Source organism: Sceloporus undulatus, chromosome 6 (assembly GCF_019175285.1).
Source record: "Sceloporus undulatus isolate JIND9_A2432 ecotype Alabama chromosome 6, SceUnd_v1.1, whole genome shotgun sequence".
Classification (NCBI taxonomy): domain Eukaryota; kingdom Metazoa; phylum Chordata; class Lepidosauria; order Squamata; family Phrynosomatidae; genus Sceloporus; species Sceloporus undulatus.
This window is the reverse complement of record NC_056527.1, coordinates 146,661,488-146,680,518: the sequence shown is the minus strand read 5'-3', so window position 1 is coordinate 146,680,518 and position 19,031 is coordinate 146,661,488. Positions and strand designations below refer to the sequence as shown.

Sequence of the window (19,031 nt, the reverse complement as noted above, 5' to 3'; positions counted from 1 at the left end):
TCATCGCCCCTTTGTTGTTGTCGGAAGGAAGGCACAGGCCGGCAGGCAGACAGGAGGCCGAGCGGCGGCGCTTCACCGGGAGCCGCCCGAGGAAGGGAAGGAGGGAGGCCGGTCCAGGAGAAGGGCAAAACACCCGCCCGCCCGCCGCTCTCTGCGCCTTCCGCCGCGGAAGATGTCCGAGAGCGCCAGCGACAGCGACTCTTCCTGCGGGTGGACCGTCATCGGCCGAGAGGTAGGTCTCCGCCGCCGCCGCCTCTCGCCACGGCCCTTCCCTCGGAGGTCCCGGGGCTCCAGGCTCGCCTTGCCAAGGGCCTTCAAAGGCCCCAAGCCCTTGGCCTCCCTCCCTCCCTGGACCAGGAAGAGAGCCGCCTCCCTCGCCTCCGGGCCCCGGTCTCCCTTGAGGCCAGGCGGGCCTTCCCCTCCCCTCCCCTCCCCTGGCAGGAGACGGGCCCAAGGCTCCTGTCCCTCTGCCTCCGCGGCCGAGAGCAGCCTGGCTCCTCTCTTTCCCCCAGGGCTCCGATGCTGAAGCCGAAGAAGGCCTCCATCTCCTCGGCCCCTCCGAGGAGACACCGCCGCCTCTCCTGCAAGGAAGTGACCCTCGCCACCAGCAGAAGCAGGACCCGGCCACGGACCCAGAAGGTGAGCCCCGGCACGAAGCCCCCTCAGGAGAGCGGGAGCCCCCAGACTGGCGGATGGGGCCCCGAGGGCCTTGGCCAAACTGGGACCAGGCCCTTGCCTTTAGGCCTTGCTTTGCAGGCCATAGAATCCTAGCATGGTAGTGATGGAGGAGACCCAAGGGCCCTGATCCTGCCATGCAGGGCATCTCCAGCCACAGCTTCGTGGGAGTGAGTCCCATGGAGCTGATGAGGTGGCACTGCCAGGGTCTGTCATGCCAAGAGTGGGTCCTGAATGGCAGATGTTCAGTCAAGGGGCTTTCACTCTCTTTGAATGGCAGAAGCCCATCTGGACTCCTGTCCCTAGGCCTTCCCTCCTCTTTTTGGGGGATGCTGAGAGAGACCCTCTGCCCTTGAACTGGGCACCCTCTCATTCCCCGCAGGGATGCTCAGCCCTGGGCAGAGCCAGAGTTGCTCACGCACAAGAATTGGGGGGCAGTCTGTACCCTGTACATAGTAAACGTTTGTTCTCGCAGCTGAATTTGGCCACGAAGATGTCTCAGTCATAGCAGACCAGAGTCACTCGGAGATCGCCAAGACCGTCCCAGAGGTAAGTGGTGGCTCCATAGAGGCAGGTGATGGGGAGCCAGGGCCTCAGGGCAGGTGGAGGGTGCGGGCGGACGCTGCCTGTCGAGGGGCCAGGGGGGTTCAGTGGTTTCGGAAGAGGAATCCTGGTTGTCAGTAGAAGGTCTAGAGAGAAAGAAGAGAGGAGGCAGAAGAGATGAAGTATGCCCCCCCCCGTGGCATCTGCATTGACAGCACTGAAGGGGTGTGTGTGTTGTAAAACCATAGTCCCTGGGCCCCCCCCACTTCTCTCTTTCCAGGGATGTTAGGTGAGAACAAGGAGATTTAAAAATGTGATGAATGGGAGTCAGATTTTTGGTCCAGGTCTTAACATTTGAGATTAACAGTATTCAGGCAACATTCTGTTGATATCATTGTTTTATATTTAAGTTGGGGGAGGAAAACCAAATAAGAAGCCAACAGCCAGGTCTGGAATTTCTTTTCTTCATAATTGCAAGCTTTAAGGAAACGCTGGTTATTTACAATTCTGCCCAAAACAACCCTCCCCTTTCTTTTGTCTGTGGGGCAGAGCTATCCAGGCATGGCTTGAAACTCAGTGCTGCCCAGGCTGAAGCATAGTGACCCAAACCTTAGCTGGAGCCCCTGAAACGCCTCCTTCAGAGGCTCAAGAGAAGAAGACGCAAACTCACTGTTCCTCTTTCAAACTTTCCTGCTCTCCTAGCCTAGTGCTCTTTTTGGAGCGCTTATGCCTGTGCTTTAATACTTTGTCCAAGGATGAGAAAGGAAAATTGCCGGATGACAATACCTGCGTGGGGGCTATTAGCGACGACTCAGACATCGTGACACTGGAAGCACCAAAGGTAGAAGAAATCGGAAGCGAAATCGGAAGCCATGAAGGGCTTGTGCCTTGTGGGGACGAGGAGCCCTCAGCCTCTGAAGACTTCAACATGGGCTCTTCCTCCAGCAGCCAGTACACCTTTTGCCAGCCAGAAACAGGTATGTGCTCCCCATTATTATTATTATTAATAATAATAATAATAATAATAATAATAATAATAAATGTTTATTTATATTTCCCGCTTCTCCCTTCAGATCGAAGCGAGATTACAGCAGTAAAAACATCATAAAATACATACATAATTCAAAAACATCAATCCAAGAAATAAACATTAAAAGGGAAAAGGAGAAAGTTGTTGTAGTGCTGCTCAGCCGTAAGGATTGAGTCATATATTCAGATGTACAAATCAGATTAGAGGAGATCCGTTGGATAGGTCCACCGGAAGAGATCCGTCTTCAGTGTCTTTTTGAAGGATTCCAAGGAAGGGTTAAGACGGACCTCTTCCGGTAAATTGTTCCAGAGTCTAGAGGCCATTGCAGAAAATGCTCTACAAGGGGTATTTCCAACCTGGTTTTGGGTTGTTCCAATATTTTTGTGCCAGATGTCCTGAGGGTGCGGGGCAGATTATGTAGGGAGAGGCGTTCCCTTAAGTAACTTGGGCCCAGGCCATGTAGGGCTTTATAGGTAATAACCGAAACTTTGTATTGCGCCCAGAAGCTAATCGGCAGCCAATGTAGAGATTTCAACACCGCTGTAATGTGCTCTGATCTTGGTGTCCTGGTGATCAGTCTGGCTGCAGCATTCTGAATCAGTCGGAGCTTCCGAACTTGGTACAAAGGTAGCCCCATGTAGAACGCATTGCAGAAATCTAAACGAGAGATTACCAGCGCATGTAGTACTGTTTCAAGATGCCCTTGAGCCAGGTAGAGAGGCAGTTGGCGTATCAGCTGAAGCTGATACCATGCACTCCTGGCTATCGCCTCCACCTGAGATGTCAACTGTAGAGACGAGTCCAGTACTCCCAAACTGCGAACTTCATTCTTCAGGGGGAGTGTGTCCCCGTCAAGGATAGGGGCACCTATCGCGAGCACCTCCGTTTTCTCTGGATTCAGCTTGAGTTTGTTTTCCCTCATCCAGCCCATCACTGACTTAAGGAAGGCATTCAGAGGAGAGATGCCATCCTTAGTCACTGCAGCAGTCGGAGACATAGAGAATTAATTAACTCCAGGAGAGCAGGAATGGCCAGGATGCAAGTCAGCTGGCAGTCCATCCCCTCCACTGCCAAGATTGAACATGAGAGTCCACCATGCCAACTGGTCCAATGATGGATTCTCTGGGTCCCTTTAATCAATTAGCCAGTATGGAAAAGCAGGATGCTGCTTTCTGCAGCTGGATGGACACCCAGGATAGGAACTGGCTCTTCCTTGCCCATTTGTGCCAGTATCTTTGCCTCCTTCCTGGCACTTTTCTGGTTAAGAGGATGGCACTGGCTTCGAGTCCCCCAAATGCAGCTCCCTAAAGAGGCCTTGACTCCACATTTCCATCAATTGCCACACCTTTTTAACAGCTGGAGAAGCCGGCTTAGCCCCGTTCCAGCTGGGCTAGTGATGAATTCTGTGGGTCCCTTTATTCCATATCGAAGAGCAGGGTGCTGCTTTCTAGAGGAAGAGCCTGATCCTGCCTTGGGTGTCCCCCCAGCTCCTGTTTGTGGGGGTGGGGGGTTGTCCTGGCCCTAAAATACTTTCTAGACACCGGTGCTTTTGATCTGGCAACCCCATCTGCAACATCAGCCTGTTATTTGTAGACAAGAGGAGGCAGAAGGGTGCAAGGAGTCCTCTAGCCCCAGCAGTGGAAATCCCAGGGCAAAACATCACCCATGTCAAGCATGCTTGACTTCTGTGTCACAACAATTGGAATGCTAGTTCAGAATGAAAATATTTCATATTTGTCCAGGTACAAATGGTGCTCTCTTTCAGAACAGAAGCTGAGAATTAATGTTTAACCTCTTGGAACATGAAACTCTTCCTGGCAGATGGAGTTCAAGCCTACTTTCTGGTCCATAACAGCATACATTCAATTTACATTTTAAAATAGGGTTGTGCAACTTGGGAGATTAAGGACTGAACTGGAATTGACCAGAAGTTTACTTTGGTTTTTAAAGAAGGCCTGGGGGAGGGACAAGGTGCAGTGACTGTCCCCCTCCAGCCCCAAGAGAGGAGGGCGTTCGGGAACAAAAAGTATTTTTAAAAAAGAAAAAAAAAAAAACATGTTTGACCCCTAAAGGCCACAAAAACAGTCCTGGGGGCTGCATGTGGTCGAGAGGCTAGACGTTGCCCTCCTCTGTTGTAAAATAAGCAATTTCAGATGGAAGAAAATTATTCCTTCTATGTGAGATTTGTTTTTTATTGTTAAATATTGTATAAATAGTTTTTGATATTACTGCCCAGAATTCTCCAAAATGTACCCAGGATGTTTACAAAGCCAGTCCTGATAAACTGAGCTACAAAATACAAACAAGGTTTTGGAGAAGATTTATTATTTACTGAAATTATACCATCCCTTTCTTCCAGAATGGTCTCATAGATCTCCCCCCCCCCCCCCAAAAAAAATGTGCTACTAGCAGCACGTTGCTAGCCAAACCTGCCAAGATGCTGCATGGCAGAGCACTTTCTGAAGAGTGCATCTTGCTCATTCATTCATTCATGGTATTTGTACCCCATTCTTCTGCCAAATTGTTAACTAGAGAGTTCCCTGCCCTCAGACTCACAATCGAAAAAAGACATATGACTCAAAAGGAGAAGGAATGGCGGTGTGAAAAGGGATCAAGTCTATTGCTCCAGATATTGCTGGTTCTTCTCTACCTCTGAGGCCAAGGCCATGGCACTTGGAAGTCTTCCGTGTCTTCCTCTCTTCTCCCCAACTTTTAAAACCCACAAAGAAGACCCAAATGGAGCAGTTGAGGGGTGCAGGGGTCCTCTCTGGCTGCTGAAGGAGAACCACTTGGGTTGGACCACAGTGCCAGTTACCAGCCTAACTTCACATGCTCCTCATAGCAGCCAGAAAGGGAGGCCTCAGGCTTGGGGTGTGTGTGCGATCCTAGTACTGCCAGACTTTGGTTCGTTGGAGAGAGGGTAGCAGTCAGTGGCTTGCAGCTCATCTCCGCAGGGCCAACCTTCCTGGTAATGTTCGGCCTCCTTAGTTGTGTTTTCTTGGTTGACCAAGGACTAAATCTCTTCCTTCTGTTTTGTATGCAAAAGCCTGTTGGTTGAAGATGCTGTGGAAGATCCTGGTGTGTGTAAGTGGATGGGGTAAGCAGTTGAGTCAGCAAACGAAGGCAGGGTGACCAGACCAGACTGGTTTGGGGCTTGCTGTGTGATGCTTTGCTTGTGTGATGTAAACAGAGCATTCAAAATGTCGCTGAGGGTTCTTCCGGAAGCGAGGGAAGGAAGGGCCAGAGGGCAGCGCAAAGTGGGGAGGAGGAAAGCTGGGCAACGGAAAGGAGAGTGCCGCAGCAGTCCCTTTGTTTATGGCAGGACACAGCCATAGGAACAACCAGCTAAACCCTCTTGGCTGATAATCTATCATTACAGACAGGCCAGATTGCTACTTTTGGGTCTTTCTTGTTTGCACTTGTTTGCCCATTTGTCCTGTGCTTGAAAGTGGAGTGATTCATGCCTGATTTGTCCTATTGCACATGCATGGGCTACTTGTTGAATCCCCCTTGGGTTAGTGGTGGATAGGTCTCCTGCTCTCTCCTTCTCCCTACATTTTTGGAAGTGTGTGCCTTTGCTCAGAGCCACTTTCCAGCTTTCCTCTTTATGAGACAGTCAGCCAACTGTGTCTTGGATGCAGGGCCTTTGCGGCTGCCTGGTGACATTTGTTCGCTCTGGCTGACATGAGCCACAGAGCGGAACCTCTCACAGCCCCAGAGGCAGCCTAGGACAGCAGTCAGCTCTGTCGTTGCCATTTGCATGGCTTGCCTCTGCCATGGCTATGATCAGGTGAAGGCACTCAGAACTCTCCTTGGATAGTTAGATCAATCCTTCAAAGGATTAATGCACTTGTGTGGCAGGACAGTGGCTCTTGGTGAATTGCCAGGCAGGGCTCTGGTGCAATTTGAAAGTACAGCCACTGTCCAAATAACTAGTTGTTGGAATGTGCTAATCCTAAATGTAATGCATCAACTGGTGTTGAATTTCTGATCCTTAAAAAAAAAGTATCTGCATTTAGGTTGGAGGCAGCTGCGTGACGTGAAATGTGGTTTCAAGGACAGAACGCGCATGAGGCAGGTCCTTTGCTTCCCACAAGAGATGTGCCCTCATCTAGACCATGATCTGCAGAGCAGATGGTATAATCGTAGAGTTGGAAGAGACCGCAAGGACCATCCAGTCCAACCCCTGGCCATGCAGGAACTCTCAATCAAAGCATCCCCATTGACAGATGGCCACCCAGCGTCTGTTTAAAGACCTCCAAGGAGGGAGACTCCACTACACTCTGAGGAAGGAGTGTGTTCCTCTGTTGAACAGCTCTTACTGTCATGAAGTTCTTCCTAATGTTGAGCTGGAATCTCTTTTCTTGGAGCTTGCATCCATTGCTCCATTGGGTCCTATTCTCTGGAGCAGCAGAAAACAAGCTAGCTCCTTCCCCAATATGACATCCCTTCAAATATTTAAACAGGGCTATCATATCACCTCTTAACCTTCTCTTCTCCAGGATACACATGCCCAGCTCTCTAAGTTGTTCCTCATAGGGCTTCATGGTTTCCAGTCATGGTTTAGGAATCCCATAATTCCTTGTCGTTGGCTTTGCTGTCTAAGACTCTGGGAGGCTTTGGCAGTTCCTGCCTTTCCACAGGCTGCTTGGCACCACAGTGGCCCAGTAGGATGGGGACCAGAGGGAAAGGAGAGGAGGAGAGTCCTGTGTTGCCAGGAAGGTCCTTTGCACATTCTGCAATGGATACCGCTTGCCTTTCAGTCTTCCCATCACAGCTGAGTGGTGAAGAGTCAAGCAGCGATGAAACCAGCAACCGCTCCAGCCCTGCCCTCAGGCGCCGGCGGGCCAAGAAGAAACTCATCTCAAGTTCTGAATCGGAGGATGTGCCGCCGCGGGAGCAGGAAACTGAGCCAGTCAAGCATCCATCTCCCAAGCATCAGTTCAGCAGTGGCCTTAACAGATGCATCATCCTGGCACTGGTGATTGCAGTCAGCATGGGCGTTGGACATTTTTATGGTGAGTGACAGGGGGAATCTTTCCCCTACATCAGCAGAAATAAGCCAGTCATAGTCCTGCTTTGTAAATCTGAAGCGTTTCTGTGTGAGGGTGCTGCTCCTTCTCCTTGGGCACAGGGGTGTCTTTCCCTTGGTGTGCCTGGAAAGTTTCCAGTTGAGGAAACGGGTGCTAGCCAGACATACAAGGGTTGGGCTGTGGCTCAGGCCTGGCCCAGGTGGCCTTGCAGAGCTCCTGAGGATCAAACAGGGCAGCAGCTACCTTCAGATTTTGTCATAGGAGGATGTGGGCCATCACTAAAAACAGGGCAGCAAAAAGGATTTGGGAAGGTGGTTGAAAGGGGAGGGAAGAATGTCATGGAGCCCACATTAAGTCTGGCGTCAGAGTTTGGAGCAATAGTTGTCCTGAAGGACAGGTTGGAGCCATGTTCCCATTTAGGCTCCCTCTGGGCTGCAATTGGACCCTGTTGCCACTGATTCTTTATAAATGCAGTTGGGTAGCTGGCTTATGGTTCCCCCATCCCACCTCTTCTTTTACACCTGACTTGCCCATTTGTACCTGTGGGGCTGAAAAATGGTAGCACAGTACACTGTCTACCCTTCGTATCTGAACTAGGGACAGACCAAAGAATCTTGCTTGGTTTCATGACCTTTGAGCAGAACTGACACATCTCCATTCTTTTGGTCTTCAGGGATCCTTGAAGGTAAGTGGCCAGGCTGGAATGTTCTGCTTTGCCATTGAGCCTGATACTCCTGCTTGTTCTTTTACTTTGGGCAAAGTAGTCCATGCCAGCATGCCTGCAATGGGGAGTGTGGGGTGTCTGTGTGTGAAGGGGTTTTTTTTGGGGGGGGGGGGTGCAGATTGCACTTTGGAGCTGGGGCAGAACAGAAAGAGAACCCAGGCAGCCTGTGGAGGGAAATGCCCCCGATGCAGACTGTCCGCTTGGGCTCCTGAGCTTGACAGAATGCCTCAGCAAACTGGCATGTTCAAAGCATGGCTTTTAGCCCTCAAACAGAGGAGGTTCTTTGACAGCCACAATCCTGCAGCAGCCTTAGAGCACTCTCCTTCCGGTGGTATCACTGCGGACAAGTATTCTTCCTTAAGGATACAGAGCAATGAAGAATTTTCATGGAATAGTTTTCATATTTATTATCAAACAATCTCCATGCTTTCAAGGTGTGTGCCAGGGCTACAATGGTTCAATTACAAGTTGCACCTTTCAGGCTTTCCTAACAATGATCATGGCATGCACTAGTTGTACAGTGCACAACTCGAGAGGAGGAAAGGTGTGTTATCTGATAAGGTGTCTTGCTTCCCCTTTTATTGTGATATAAAATAAGAATTTATGTTTCAAGGTACCGTTCAGATCCAAGAACGTCAGCAGCTGGTTGAGAAGACACATGAAGATGAACTGAATGGTATGAAGGACAGCCTGATTCAGTGCCAAGAGGAACAAGGAAGTAAAACCGAGTGCAAGGTAAGGGCGACCTCTGCTCACAGAGTGGCTCTAAATCCTAGACAGGACCCGTTTCCATTGGGAGGCTTGGCTTCTTTGGTTTCCAGGGAGAGCAGAAAGGTCCTCAGCTGATTTGTGGTCTCTGCCAGAGTCCCTGGCCCTGCCGGCCACAAAGAGTCCAGGCACCCTGGGAGGAAAGGGCCACAATGTACAGGGCTCTGAGGCTGGGGGCTGGCTGAGCCAGGCTGACCGGATGGGGATGGGAACCAAGCTGAAAGCCCATCACAAGTACTCCTTGCATTTTTGGGACAGAGAGATCTGCCTTGGTTGGAGACGTGTCAAGGTAAATCAGTGGAAAGACCAAGGACTCCCCTGTGAGCGTGGGTCTTTTGTGCGCCCTGTTCGGTTGGGAAGCACCTGCAGCCTTGGGAGTGTCATGCTCCCCATTAGATCAACCATGTTCTTTGGTCCATGGGTGTTTCCCATACCACAGCTGCCATCATATTGTCTTCATAGTTGCTGCAGATGAACCAACTGCTAGACTAGCACACACATCCTTGTGCCCATCTGGAAGTGGTCAAGGCACATTCCAAGCTGTGTGTGTTGGAGCGGAGGTTTATACAACCCTGGATAGTGGAGCATCCCATGCCTGTTCCCTTTCACACTGGGCAGGCTCTACGGGAAGTATAATATCACTTCCTAGTCATGTTTATGCATCTGTAGGCAAAGTGCTGCAGTGACCTCTCCACACCCCATTTTTAAACTTACTCTTCCAGTACTGGAACATTGCTTTAACTCCTCCTTTGTCTCTCCAGTCTCTAAAGGAAGGCTTGGCAGCATGCTTGCTGATGACAGAGATGGAGAAGAAATCCTTTGAGTCCCAGAAGGACCACCTGGCATCAGAGAACCTTCACTTGAGGGAATCTTTACAGAAAGAGGAGAAGGCATTGGCTGTGTTGCAAGAAGAACTAAGGAAGCTCCGGGAACAGATAAGGCACTTGGAAAACAAAGGCCTCGAGTCTCCAGTTGCCACTGAAAACCAGAAGTTGAAAGTCCATTTGGAAGAGGAAAAGCATCGCATGCAGAGTTTTGTGAAACAGAAGGAGACACTACTGGCTGAGGCACAGATGCTGCGGAGGGAACTGGACAAAGAGTGTCAGCTGACCATGGCTCTTCGGGAAGAACTGGAGAAGCTGAGTGCTCACCAGGCGGCTCCGGAGGCAGGGGCAGGGAAGGGTCTGCCAGAGAACCAGGAGATAGAAATTCTGCGGGGAAGGTTGACCGAGCTGGAAAAGAAGCTCAGCTTTGAGCAGCAGCGGTCGGACCTGTGGGAGAAGCTGTATGTAGAGGCCAAGGATCATGCTGAGAAGCAAGGGCAAGCAGGCAAAGCACAGCAGCCAGCTGGAAAGGGGACAGGCAAGGCCAGAACGAAGCCAAAAGCAACCTTTTTTGGCTCAATGAAAGAGACTTTTGATGCCATGAAGAACTCCACAAAGGAATTTGTGAGGCACCACAAAGAGAAAATCAAACAGGCCAAAGAAGCTGTGAAGGAGAACTTGAGAAAGTTCTCAGATTCTGTAAAGTCCACCTTCAGACACTTCAAGGACACGACCCAAAATATCTTTGAAGAGGGAGAGAAGAAATGGTATGCTGGGAAACGGCAGGAGACTGGCCGGGAAAGGAAAACGGCAAGCCGTTCCCACGAGGGTCCACACCACCGGGCCCCTGGGGGCCAGAGGGAGCGGGGTGAGGGAAGGCGAGCCAAGGATCCCACTGCCCCCAGGTGCCTCAAGCGCCCCACTTACAACAGGAAGACTCGCATGGCCCACAAGGGCTGCACAGGGATTTTTGACTGTGCCCACCAAGAGTTTGTCAGCCTCTTTGACAAAGTCCTGGACCCAATTCGGGCTGATGAATTTAACCAGTTAATGCACAAGTACTTGCAGCAAGAAGTAGACAACTTCCATCACTGGAGGGAACTGGAGGGTTTTATGAACCAGTTTTTCTGCAATGGTGTTTTCATCCATGATCAAATGCTGTTCACAGACTTTGTTAATGACATTAAAGATTATCTAGAAGACATCAAAGAGTACCATGGGAACAGCGACAGAGCGTTTGAAGACTTAGATAAATACATCTACCAATATTACTTCCACTATGAACCAGCTCCTCAATATGGACCCAGGTGAGAGCAAGAAGACTGCTTGCTCCTCATTCCTGCTGGGCTGGCCAAAGAATGCACCAGTCTTCCTCAGCGGTGGGCATGCCAAAGAAGCCCTGGGTGGGAGTAGGGATTGGGGGCATTCCTTCTGGGTTCAGGAGACACAGTCCCTGTGGAAGTGTTTTGATTTTTCCCTACCAGTTTCATTTCTGTACATTAAACAGTGTAGGAAAGAGCTCCCAATGTCTCAAGGTTCCACTTGCTTTATCAAAAACAATGTGTTGACTGGGGTTGGTCAGTATTTTTTAAAAGTTGCCTCAAGAATGAGTTGTAGCAATGGATACAATATCTGACGTGAACTAATGGCCTGTCTGTTCTTCTTCTTTTAGCCACCCTGCCTTACCTTTCATGCAGATTCAAAGTGGCCCACAAAAAAGACATGTGCCGAAGCACCAACAGCGCTTCAAGAGAGAAGGCCGGTGGCATAAACAAGGGCGCGCCAACGGGAGACACACAGCAAACCTGGAGATAGAAGTGGGTCAAATGCCCTTCCAGGCAAAGTACTAAACAGCCCTTTTTGTCAGGAGCCCAGTGAGAGGAAGGCAAAGACATGACCCTCTGTGTGGGGAAGCAGCTGATGCTCTCCTCTGAACCACCCAGGGCACACTCCCCCCCAACCCACCTCTCTGCTCTGGGGAGACGCAGCTCTACTATTGCAATAAATGAACTGGGTGAGCAGTAGCTTGTGTGTGTGTTCGTAAAATAAGCTTCTTTGCCCTTGTGATCCAGATGCAGAGTAATACTTCAGTGTACTAACTTCATCTCATGCCAGTCAGAAGCCCGTCTGTTTTAACCTGCTTACTTAATCTTTTTGTGGTGGTGCTGGAGTGGAACCTGTTGATTCGCTCGCTTCTTCTGTGCTGCTTTCTGATCAGCTTGCTGACTTGCATTTGAATTTTCTTGCACATCTATTTCCAAATGGTAGAAGAAGAATAAAGATGTGGTTGGAAAAAAAGGCTTTTTATTTATAAAAGTTTGTATAGCTGTCCATACTCTGTCCAGAGAGGAAGTCTCTGAGAAGAAGGATCTTGGCAGGTGGTTGTGTTGCAAGGCCAAAGGTGTGGGCCCTTTGTGGTCAAGCGGGAAGGGTGCATGTTCTGCTGGGCGCATCCCAGGTATATTCCCAGCAAGGTTTGATGGATGGGCCTCAGCGCTGCTTTTGATTCCTTTGATAAACATAAACATGACTTCCGATTCGTCCTTCAGGTAAATGGGTGTGAAAGAATGTAGCATCCTTTTCATAACCGTGTGAAACAAGAAATGGTGATATGCCCTAGAAGTACAAAATACATTTTAACATTTATATGACGCATCGTTTCATTTTGAAATTAGTGGTGTTGTCTCTCCGATACCATTACAGGCATTTCTAATGCTATTAAACATGTTTGCAGTTTTCTAACCTAATTCTGTTGCTGAGTAACTCACAGATCATAAACTTTAAAAGCTTTCAATTGAGTGGATACTGGTTAACAAAAACCTGCATTTGAGTGCCTGGCTCCAAAGGGATTAACACACATGTGTGCCTGCACCTGGCTTCCCTGAGCACCTGGGACCTTCCAGGACTGGAGGAGAGGCAAGAATGGTTTGGCACATGACAGACCTGCTCAAGCACACTGAAGAAGACGATGTGCGAGGGAAGCAGCGAAGTGTTGGCAACAAACTCTTCTTGGAGCCAGTCAAGAGGGGATGAGTAGAACAAATCCGCTTCATCCTGGTAATCTGTCCTTCCAGTCAAGTCTGGTGGGCACTGAAGAAACCTCAGCTGTAATGGGCAGTGAATGTGGCTGAGGGAGAAAGGAGGGAAAGAGGCCCTCAGGAATTGGCAGAGGTGGCTGAGCAGCCTGCCAGGGAGCCCCGCAGGCCACAAACATCACTGCCTCCCCAGGCTCCTTGGGTGGTGGTGGGGAGCTGCTTGAGCAATGGGAAAGACTCCCTACATTCAAGCAAGACTACCCCAACACACCTTGGTAATCAGAAAGAGGACAGGTATGACTCCCTTGCTCTGCCATGGATAATCTCTGTTCAGGAGGGGGCACTTACAGGCAGGAAAGGACTGTGCAGAACGCAAGATGGGGAACACGGCTCATCTGCCCAGACAAACTGTTGTGCACAAGAGAGTGTCATGACAAACATGGGATCCCTTTGAGCTGATGAGGTCAGGAGTTACCTGGACCAAGTCCTTTTATGACTGTCTAAGTGGCAGCTTGATCCAAGGGTGTTCCTTGGGTTCCACCCATCCAGGTGGAAGGCAGAGGGGTCTCTTCTTACCTATAATAGGGGGTGGAATGGCAGGGCATCAGCATCAAGACAGAGGCTGGTTTCTGGGAAGGACTGCTCTGGCAGAGCCCTCGCAAGTGGCCCATGACGTCGAGGGTCCCGCGCTGGTGCACTAAACCTGTATAGAGCGCCAGCAGCGCATTGGAAACCAGCAAGAAGCAGACAGCCACCTTCCTTCCCCTTTGGAGGTAGTTAAGTGAATGCCCTGCCAGGGAGAAAAGGAGAGTGCGCCTCAGCAGACACAGGAAGTCTCTGTGCCCTTTCCTTGGGTTTGATCCCTCTGCCTCTCTGATTTGCCCAATAAATCTGTATGAGAAGCCCAGTGTCTAAAATGGGGATGCACACATTTTACATTGTGAAAGAAGGTGGTCTTAGCAAATCCAAGGTAATAAAAACAATTCTTTGCCACTAGAGTCTTTCTGACCCATTTTCATTTAAACCAGGATGCTCAACATCACCATTTTGGCACAAATTGTTAAGCATGTGGACAACCCTCAAGAGTGGCATTCAGATTTCATCAAAAACAACCAGTCGTGATCAAATTCCTTGCAGTTGTATAGCACCTCATCTTTTGTCTATGTGACATTTCCCCTCTTTTCAGACAGACCACACTGCCCTACTACAACTCTCCTTCAGGGACAGCCAGCTCTGCTTTGACACTTCATTGTGAGGCCACACCTGTCCTGAAAGGGGCACAGAGGCCATCTCAGGGCAAAACACTTACCACAGAACACCATGCACAAGGGCAGCACTGGGTAGATGAACCTGAACTCCTTGTGGCCCAACATGCTACAAACAAAGAGAAAGGATTTCACGGGGAAAAGCCAAAAGGTATCCCCTCCCCAGCCTCCTCTTCCCAGCCATTTCCTGCTCTGCTGCAATGACACAGCAGGTCTTGCATAAGGGCCAGCAGGAGAAAGGCAACAGGCTCACTGATAGGACCACCACAACCCCCTCCAAATGCAGCTGTGAGGAAAAGGAGTTGCTGCTACCACCGCCGGTCTAGCTGTAGCCCTGAAGTGGGACAAGCAGGTCTTATGTCCACCTCTCACCAGCAGCATTAGCATGGCAACACTATGTTAGACATAGAGGGAGGCTGACATCCAGCCCAGGAGTCAAACCTTGGGGGCTCTGTGACTGCTGGGACCCCAACGTTCCTGTCCAATTCAAGAGGAAGCTTGCATGAAATGGCCCAGCCCTCCTCCATCCCCACTGGGGATGAGCCAGCACCTGATTCCTCAACATCACAACCTGCCACCAGCTCATCTTAACAAGGTTTTCTTTCCCTTTCCCCTCCCACCCACAATGTTTCTTCCTTTCATGCCAAGTGCTGGCAATGCCTAACAGCAGGATGCAAGCCAATGAACCTCAAACAATTTTTAACTAGAACATGGCAGGGGACATACCTGTATACTGCAACTGTCCAGAGCACCACGACCAGAAACAGGTGGTACCTTCTGGGTGCCTGGAAGCAGCCATGAATGAAGAAGGGGAGGTGAGGGCCCAAGACGGCCGGCAAGCCCTGAGTCAAATACCAGTGCCATGGATGGGATCCATAGAAGGTGGCCAAGTTCTGCAGCACATTGAACTTCACAAAGTTCAGGTGAACCACAACCCACTGCAGGAGGAAGGAGGCAAAGGCAGGCAGGTTAGTCGACAGAGAAGCAGAGCAGAAAGAGAGGGAGAGTGGTCTTCTGGCCCCTGCTTTTAGCCATTTGGCTTTACTTGCATTACTCCCACTTATCCCCCTGACACTTTCCAAGGGAAATGCCTTCAGCAAGCAATGTTTTTCATCCATACCATCAGTTCCCCCAACTGTCACCCACCTTTAGTAGAGCAGGAAGGATTCTACCATAAGTAAGGAGGGCTTGTTGCCCTGGGAGAAGGCAACAGAGGCCAGCTCCCACTTTGGGCCTTGCAGCAGGACCGAGGGTACCTATGCTGGCAAATCTAACCTGCCCATCCTCATTCTCAGCACTGCCATGAACTGCAAGACATTCCCTAGCAGAGATGTTGGGGGGGGGGAGCGGAGATGAAGGTTGAGTGATCTGCCTCCCACAAAGTCCTGCTGCCAGGCAGGGACAGGACTCATTAGTGAACCGGCACTTACCTTGCCAAAAAATACTCGGTCAATGACTAAAGAGGTGCCCAAGGTCCCTAGGCTGTTAAAAAACAAAAAATGCCCCCATGGCATGAAATAACTACGCTGTCCCAACTGCTCCTCTCCAACCTTCCTGCTTCACATGCTTTCTCCTCGCCATACACAGGCTGAACATAGAACTGTCTTCCTCCCAGCACCAACCTGCGCCATGTTAACCTGGTGCTCTTTCACCACTTAAGGTCAAAGATGCAACACCCGCCCCAAGTGCCACCAGATAAGAAAGGGTCTCTGCCCCCCACAACTTGTGGCTACCAGCAACTGCTGACAGTCCTGAGGCTGCTGTCCACAATTTGTGGTTGCCTGCACCAAGAGGTGAGAGATGCCACATCTGCCTAGTTCTTAATGCTTTGGACCTGCTATCTTATAGCCACCTTATCACACTTTTAGATCTATTTGGATTATTGCTGTCCACTGACCCCACTGGGATGTAACCCAGAAGAAGGAGATGCCGCTTCCGATGCTCTTTCCAAAAGTGCCAGAGCAGTAGAGGAACCCAGAGGATGGCTGCAGTTGGGCGGATAATGAACGCCAGTGCTGCTAGGGTCAAGTAGTGAAGGCTGGGGAGAAGAGGCAAACACATTGAGGGCCACTGGGAAGCCCAAGACAGCTTTGACATAGCCAACAAGAAGGGTGTGCTGCATTTCCACAAAGGAAGCGTGCTTTGCTCCTTTATAGCACAGCCCCCCCTCCCGCCTTCAGCATGGCTTATGCCAAGGAGAACGGGTGCAAGGCTTCCACCTTTGGCTATCTCTTCTCAGCTGCCCTGAGTCTGGGAAGCAGGACCAACATGTTATAGATAAGAAAGACAGGCCTGGGTACCACTCTGTGGGGATGGTGCTATGGCTTGACATCATCAAAAAAATCCAAAACCAAATTCTGGCTATAAAAGAGAAAGTCCATGGCCACCTCCCTTTCCTCAAAGCACATGCCACAGAGAGTTCTTGACCTGTAGAAGCCAGCCAGAAAGTGTCCATGCCTGGCCGAAGCTCAAAGTAATGGAAGGACTTCATTCGGGGTGGGGTTCTGGAACAGCACAGTAAGTGCTTGGCCACCAGAAGACAATTCTTTCAAAGTAGCAGCTATTTTGTAGATGGAAAATGATTAAGTATTTTTTGCAGGGGGTAGGTAACCCAAGCATGCTTGCCAACATTTTGAGCATAAGTGCCATGACACTGGCAGACACCTCCTGAGGCCTGCAATCATTAAAAGTGCAATTACGAGGGAGGACCCCTCTGACTGTGACAAGACATGTCTCACCTGCTCCCCATCTTCGTGCCTTCCATGGGATAGTAGGAAAGGGCCAAGGTGGTGAGGACTGTTTCCATGGTGTTGGTTAGAGTTCTGGTACAGCAGTACCATGTGAACCAAGAAGACAACTGGCAGAAGTACTGAAACCAAGGCAGGAGGAGAGAAGAGTTGGGCCGGGTAAGGCTCCTGGCAGAGTCACAAGGCGTCAGAAGACAGTAGGAAGCTCACAGCCTCCCAGGCGGTTCCAGCATCTTCCCTCATCTGTGAGATACTGTCCCACTCCAGAGCAGGCGTCTGAGCAAGAGGAAGGGGGCTAGGACTCACCACCCATTTGGCAGCCTCTGTGTTATCCAGTTGCTTCACTAAGGAGTATAACTTCACATCAGCCACTGCTGCTAGAAGGGCCTGGACAATCCTAGGAAGCCAGATCTGTGATGGGCAAGGATGGTGTGAGGAAAAAATGAGGGAGAGAGACCGAGAGGAGCAGCAGACATTTCAGCTGCCTGGACATCAGGGAGCCTTCCCTCCAGACTTTCAAGGCCTCAGTGATGGGATGCCACTTTCCTATCAGGCCAGGCCCTATCAGGGAGACACTTAATACACCCAGGCCTGAGGCTCTGCCGACACGTCCAGATCAGAGGAGCCTGCAAGCATTTCTGGCCCTCCCATGATGACCGCTGGTCTCACTCACCAGGAGCTGAACGTTGTCCTCCTGGAGCAGGTGCAGCCCTTTGTAGACGCTCGCAAAGAGCAGAGGGTAGAGATGGCTCCGGAGACCTTCTGCCCACTCCCAGGTCAAGAAGCCATAATTAGCAGTGTTAAGGAAGCCTTCTTGTACATAGGGGTAACAGGAGTCAGCTGTGACTGGCCAGAAATCCCCTCAGTCTCTGCTTGAGGCCACATCTTTGCCTGATACTGAACTCAACCCAGCCCCTCAAAACCTAAATCCTGCTCTGCTGCAAAGTCATCTCCCAGGACTGTCAAAACCCACACCTGCGCCCATGGCAGGCCCTTAAGGCCGCCTGCTTCAGGCAAGAAGGGAGACACCTGCAGCAGTCCTAGGAAAACCCTCAGTCCAACAATGCTGCCCCTGGGATGCCCTGTACGGCTGATGTCTAAGCCACCAAGAGTGGCCCAAACAAACCAACTGGGACTAATTGACAAAGTGCCCAGGGGTCTCCTATGACGACTCCTGTGCAGGTCCTGACCAAAGCCAGATCCGCTCATTTGAGCAAAGGGGCCATGCCAGGCGTTCCCGGATTGCGTCCCTGGCAGAGGACTCAGTGCAACCCCATGGAGCCCAAGAAAGGAGTCCCAGGTGCCTCTGCTTCACAGTTTCTTCTGGGGAAGGGGGTGGACTTTTGAGGGAACTGCCCCATTCAGAAAATGATATTTGAAGACCATGCGGTGGGCAACCTCCAGCGACTGCCAGTACTCATCTGGGACGAAGCTGGTCTGGACCAGGGAGCAGTTCAGGAGCCGCACGGCTATGGTCAGCAGGGCCAGGCCGGCCTTTTCTCCGGGAAGCCCTGCAAGGGAAGGAGAGCAGAGACACTGGGGTGCAAATGGGAGACAAGTGGAGCCTTCTTGCCCCCAGGCCCAAGGGCGGTTGCCCATCGCTCCCTTTTGTGAAGGCCAAGCCGACTGGAAAGGCTGGGGAGCAGCCACCGAGGAAGCTCAGGCTCCTTTGCTCCTTTGGCCAGCCGAGCGCCTCTTCCTGCGGGGAGGCAGATCATGGGGCCCAAAGGACTGGGGGGGGGGGGGGCAATGCTGGCTGCCTGAAGTGGCTGCAGGAAAGGGGCCTGAGGTCTTTGGAACTCTCCTACAGAATGCAATGAACCCCGATGGCCGCCTTTTCGGTCCGAGCCTGCAGCCCAGCCTCCCTTCGCCCAGAGTCCGGGGACCAGCGCCTGCCGAAGAGACCGAGGGGACCAAGGGCGAAGGCGCCCCCAGCCCGCCAACAACAACCCTGCGAGGTTGGCCACTCGGGCCTCCTCCCTCCCTTTCCCTCACCGGCGCTCCATCTCGCGAGGTCCCCGGTGGCGGGGGTCTCGGGTCGGTACAACACCGACTTCCGCTTCCGGAGCTGCGCTGGGGGGTTTCTCGGACTCGGCTCCATAGCTCCAGGTGCGGGACTCGGTCACCGAGACTTCCGCTTCCGGGGCAAGGCCCGCCCCTTCCCCTCGCGCTCCGCTAGAGGGCGCTCCGGGCCAGCAGGGATGAGGGGCGGCGCCTGCGCAGTCGGGTCCGAGCCTCCTGGTGGGCGTGGCTAGAGCGGCCGTTGTGCGAGTTCCGGGGCGGAGTCCAAGCGGCGCAGTTCCGTCGGAGGGAGAGGAGAATGATGGGCGGGAGGCTGAGCTTCGGGCAGGTGCTGCTGGCCGCCGTCCTCGGGGTCTCGGGGGGCC

The 19,031-nt window shown here is 51.4% G+C and overlaps 2 protein-coding genes across 9 annotated transcripts; one reads left to right on the top strand and one right to left on the bottom strand.

The window, feature by feature from the left end:
- The first annotated feature begins 90 nt into the window (after positions 1-90).
- Positions 91-11,895, top strand: CCPG1 (cell cycle progression 1). Of its 4 annotated transcripts, XM_042476454.1 has the most exons (10): positions 91-232; positions 513-639; positions 1,151-1,224; positions 1,973-2,195; positions 5,295-5,345; positions 7,012-7,266; positions 7,955-7,966; positions 8,619-8,740; positions 9,535-10,904; positions 11,270-11,895. In XM_042476454.1, exons 1-10 carry the CDS (start codon positions 173-175, stop codon positions 11,445-11,447), a joined length of 2,472 nt encoding a protein of 823 aa, XP_042332388.1. In that variant the 5' UTR covers positions 91-172; the 3' UTR covers positions 11,448-11,895. The 4 variants fall into 4 exon arrangements, with proteins under 4 accessions (XP_042332388.1, XP_042332390.1, XP_042332389.1 ...); XM_042476456.1 differs by lacking the exon at positions 5,295-5,345; XM_042476455.1 differs by lacking the exon at positions 7,955-7,966.
- On the bottom strand, positions 11,885-18,796 carry PIGB (phosphatidylinositol glycan anchor biosynthesis class B). Of its 5 annotated transcripts, none has more exons than XM_042476460.1 (12): positions 18,640-18,796; positions 18,020-18,155; positions 17,318-17,435; positions 16,951-17,055; positions 16,636-16,766; positions 15,795-15,935; positions 15,328-15,379; positions 14,624-14,835; positions 13,942-14,006; positions 13,209-13,335; positions 12,541-12,724; positions 11,885-12,213 (listed from the first exon to the last, which is right to left on the bottom strand). In XM_042476460.1, the coding sequence occupies exons 1-12, from the start codon at positions 18,743-18,745 to the stop codon at positions 12,088-12,090; spliced, it is 1,503 nt and encodes a 500-aa protein (XP_042332394.1). In that variant the 5' UTR covers positions 18,746-18,796; the 3' UTR covers positions 11,885-12,087. The 5 variants fall into 5 exon arrangements, 2 of the variants coding, with proteins under 2 accessions (XP_042332394.1, XP_042332393.1); XM_042476459.1 differs by having other exon boundaries at positions 13,209-13,422; positions 18,640-18,795; XR_006104743.1 differs by lacking the exon at positions 11,885-12,213 and having other exon boundaries at positions 12,586-12,724; positions 12,981-13,422.
- Between the last annotated feature and the right edge of the window lie 235 nt (positions 18,797-19,031).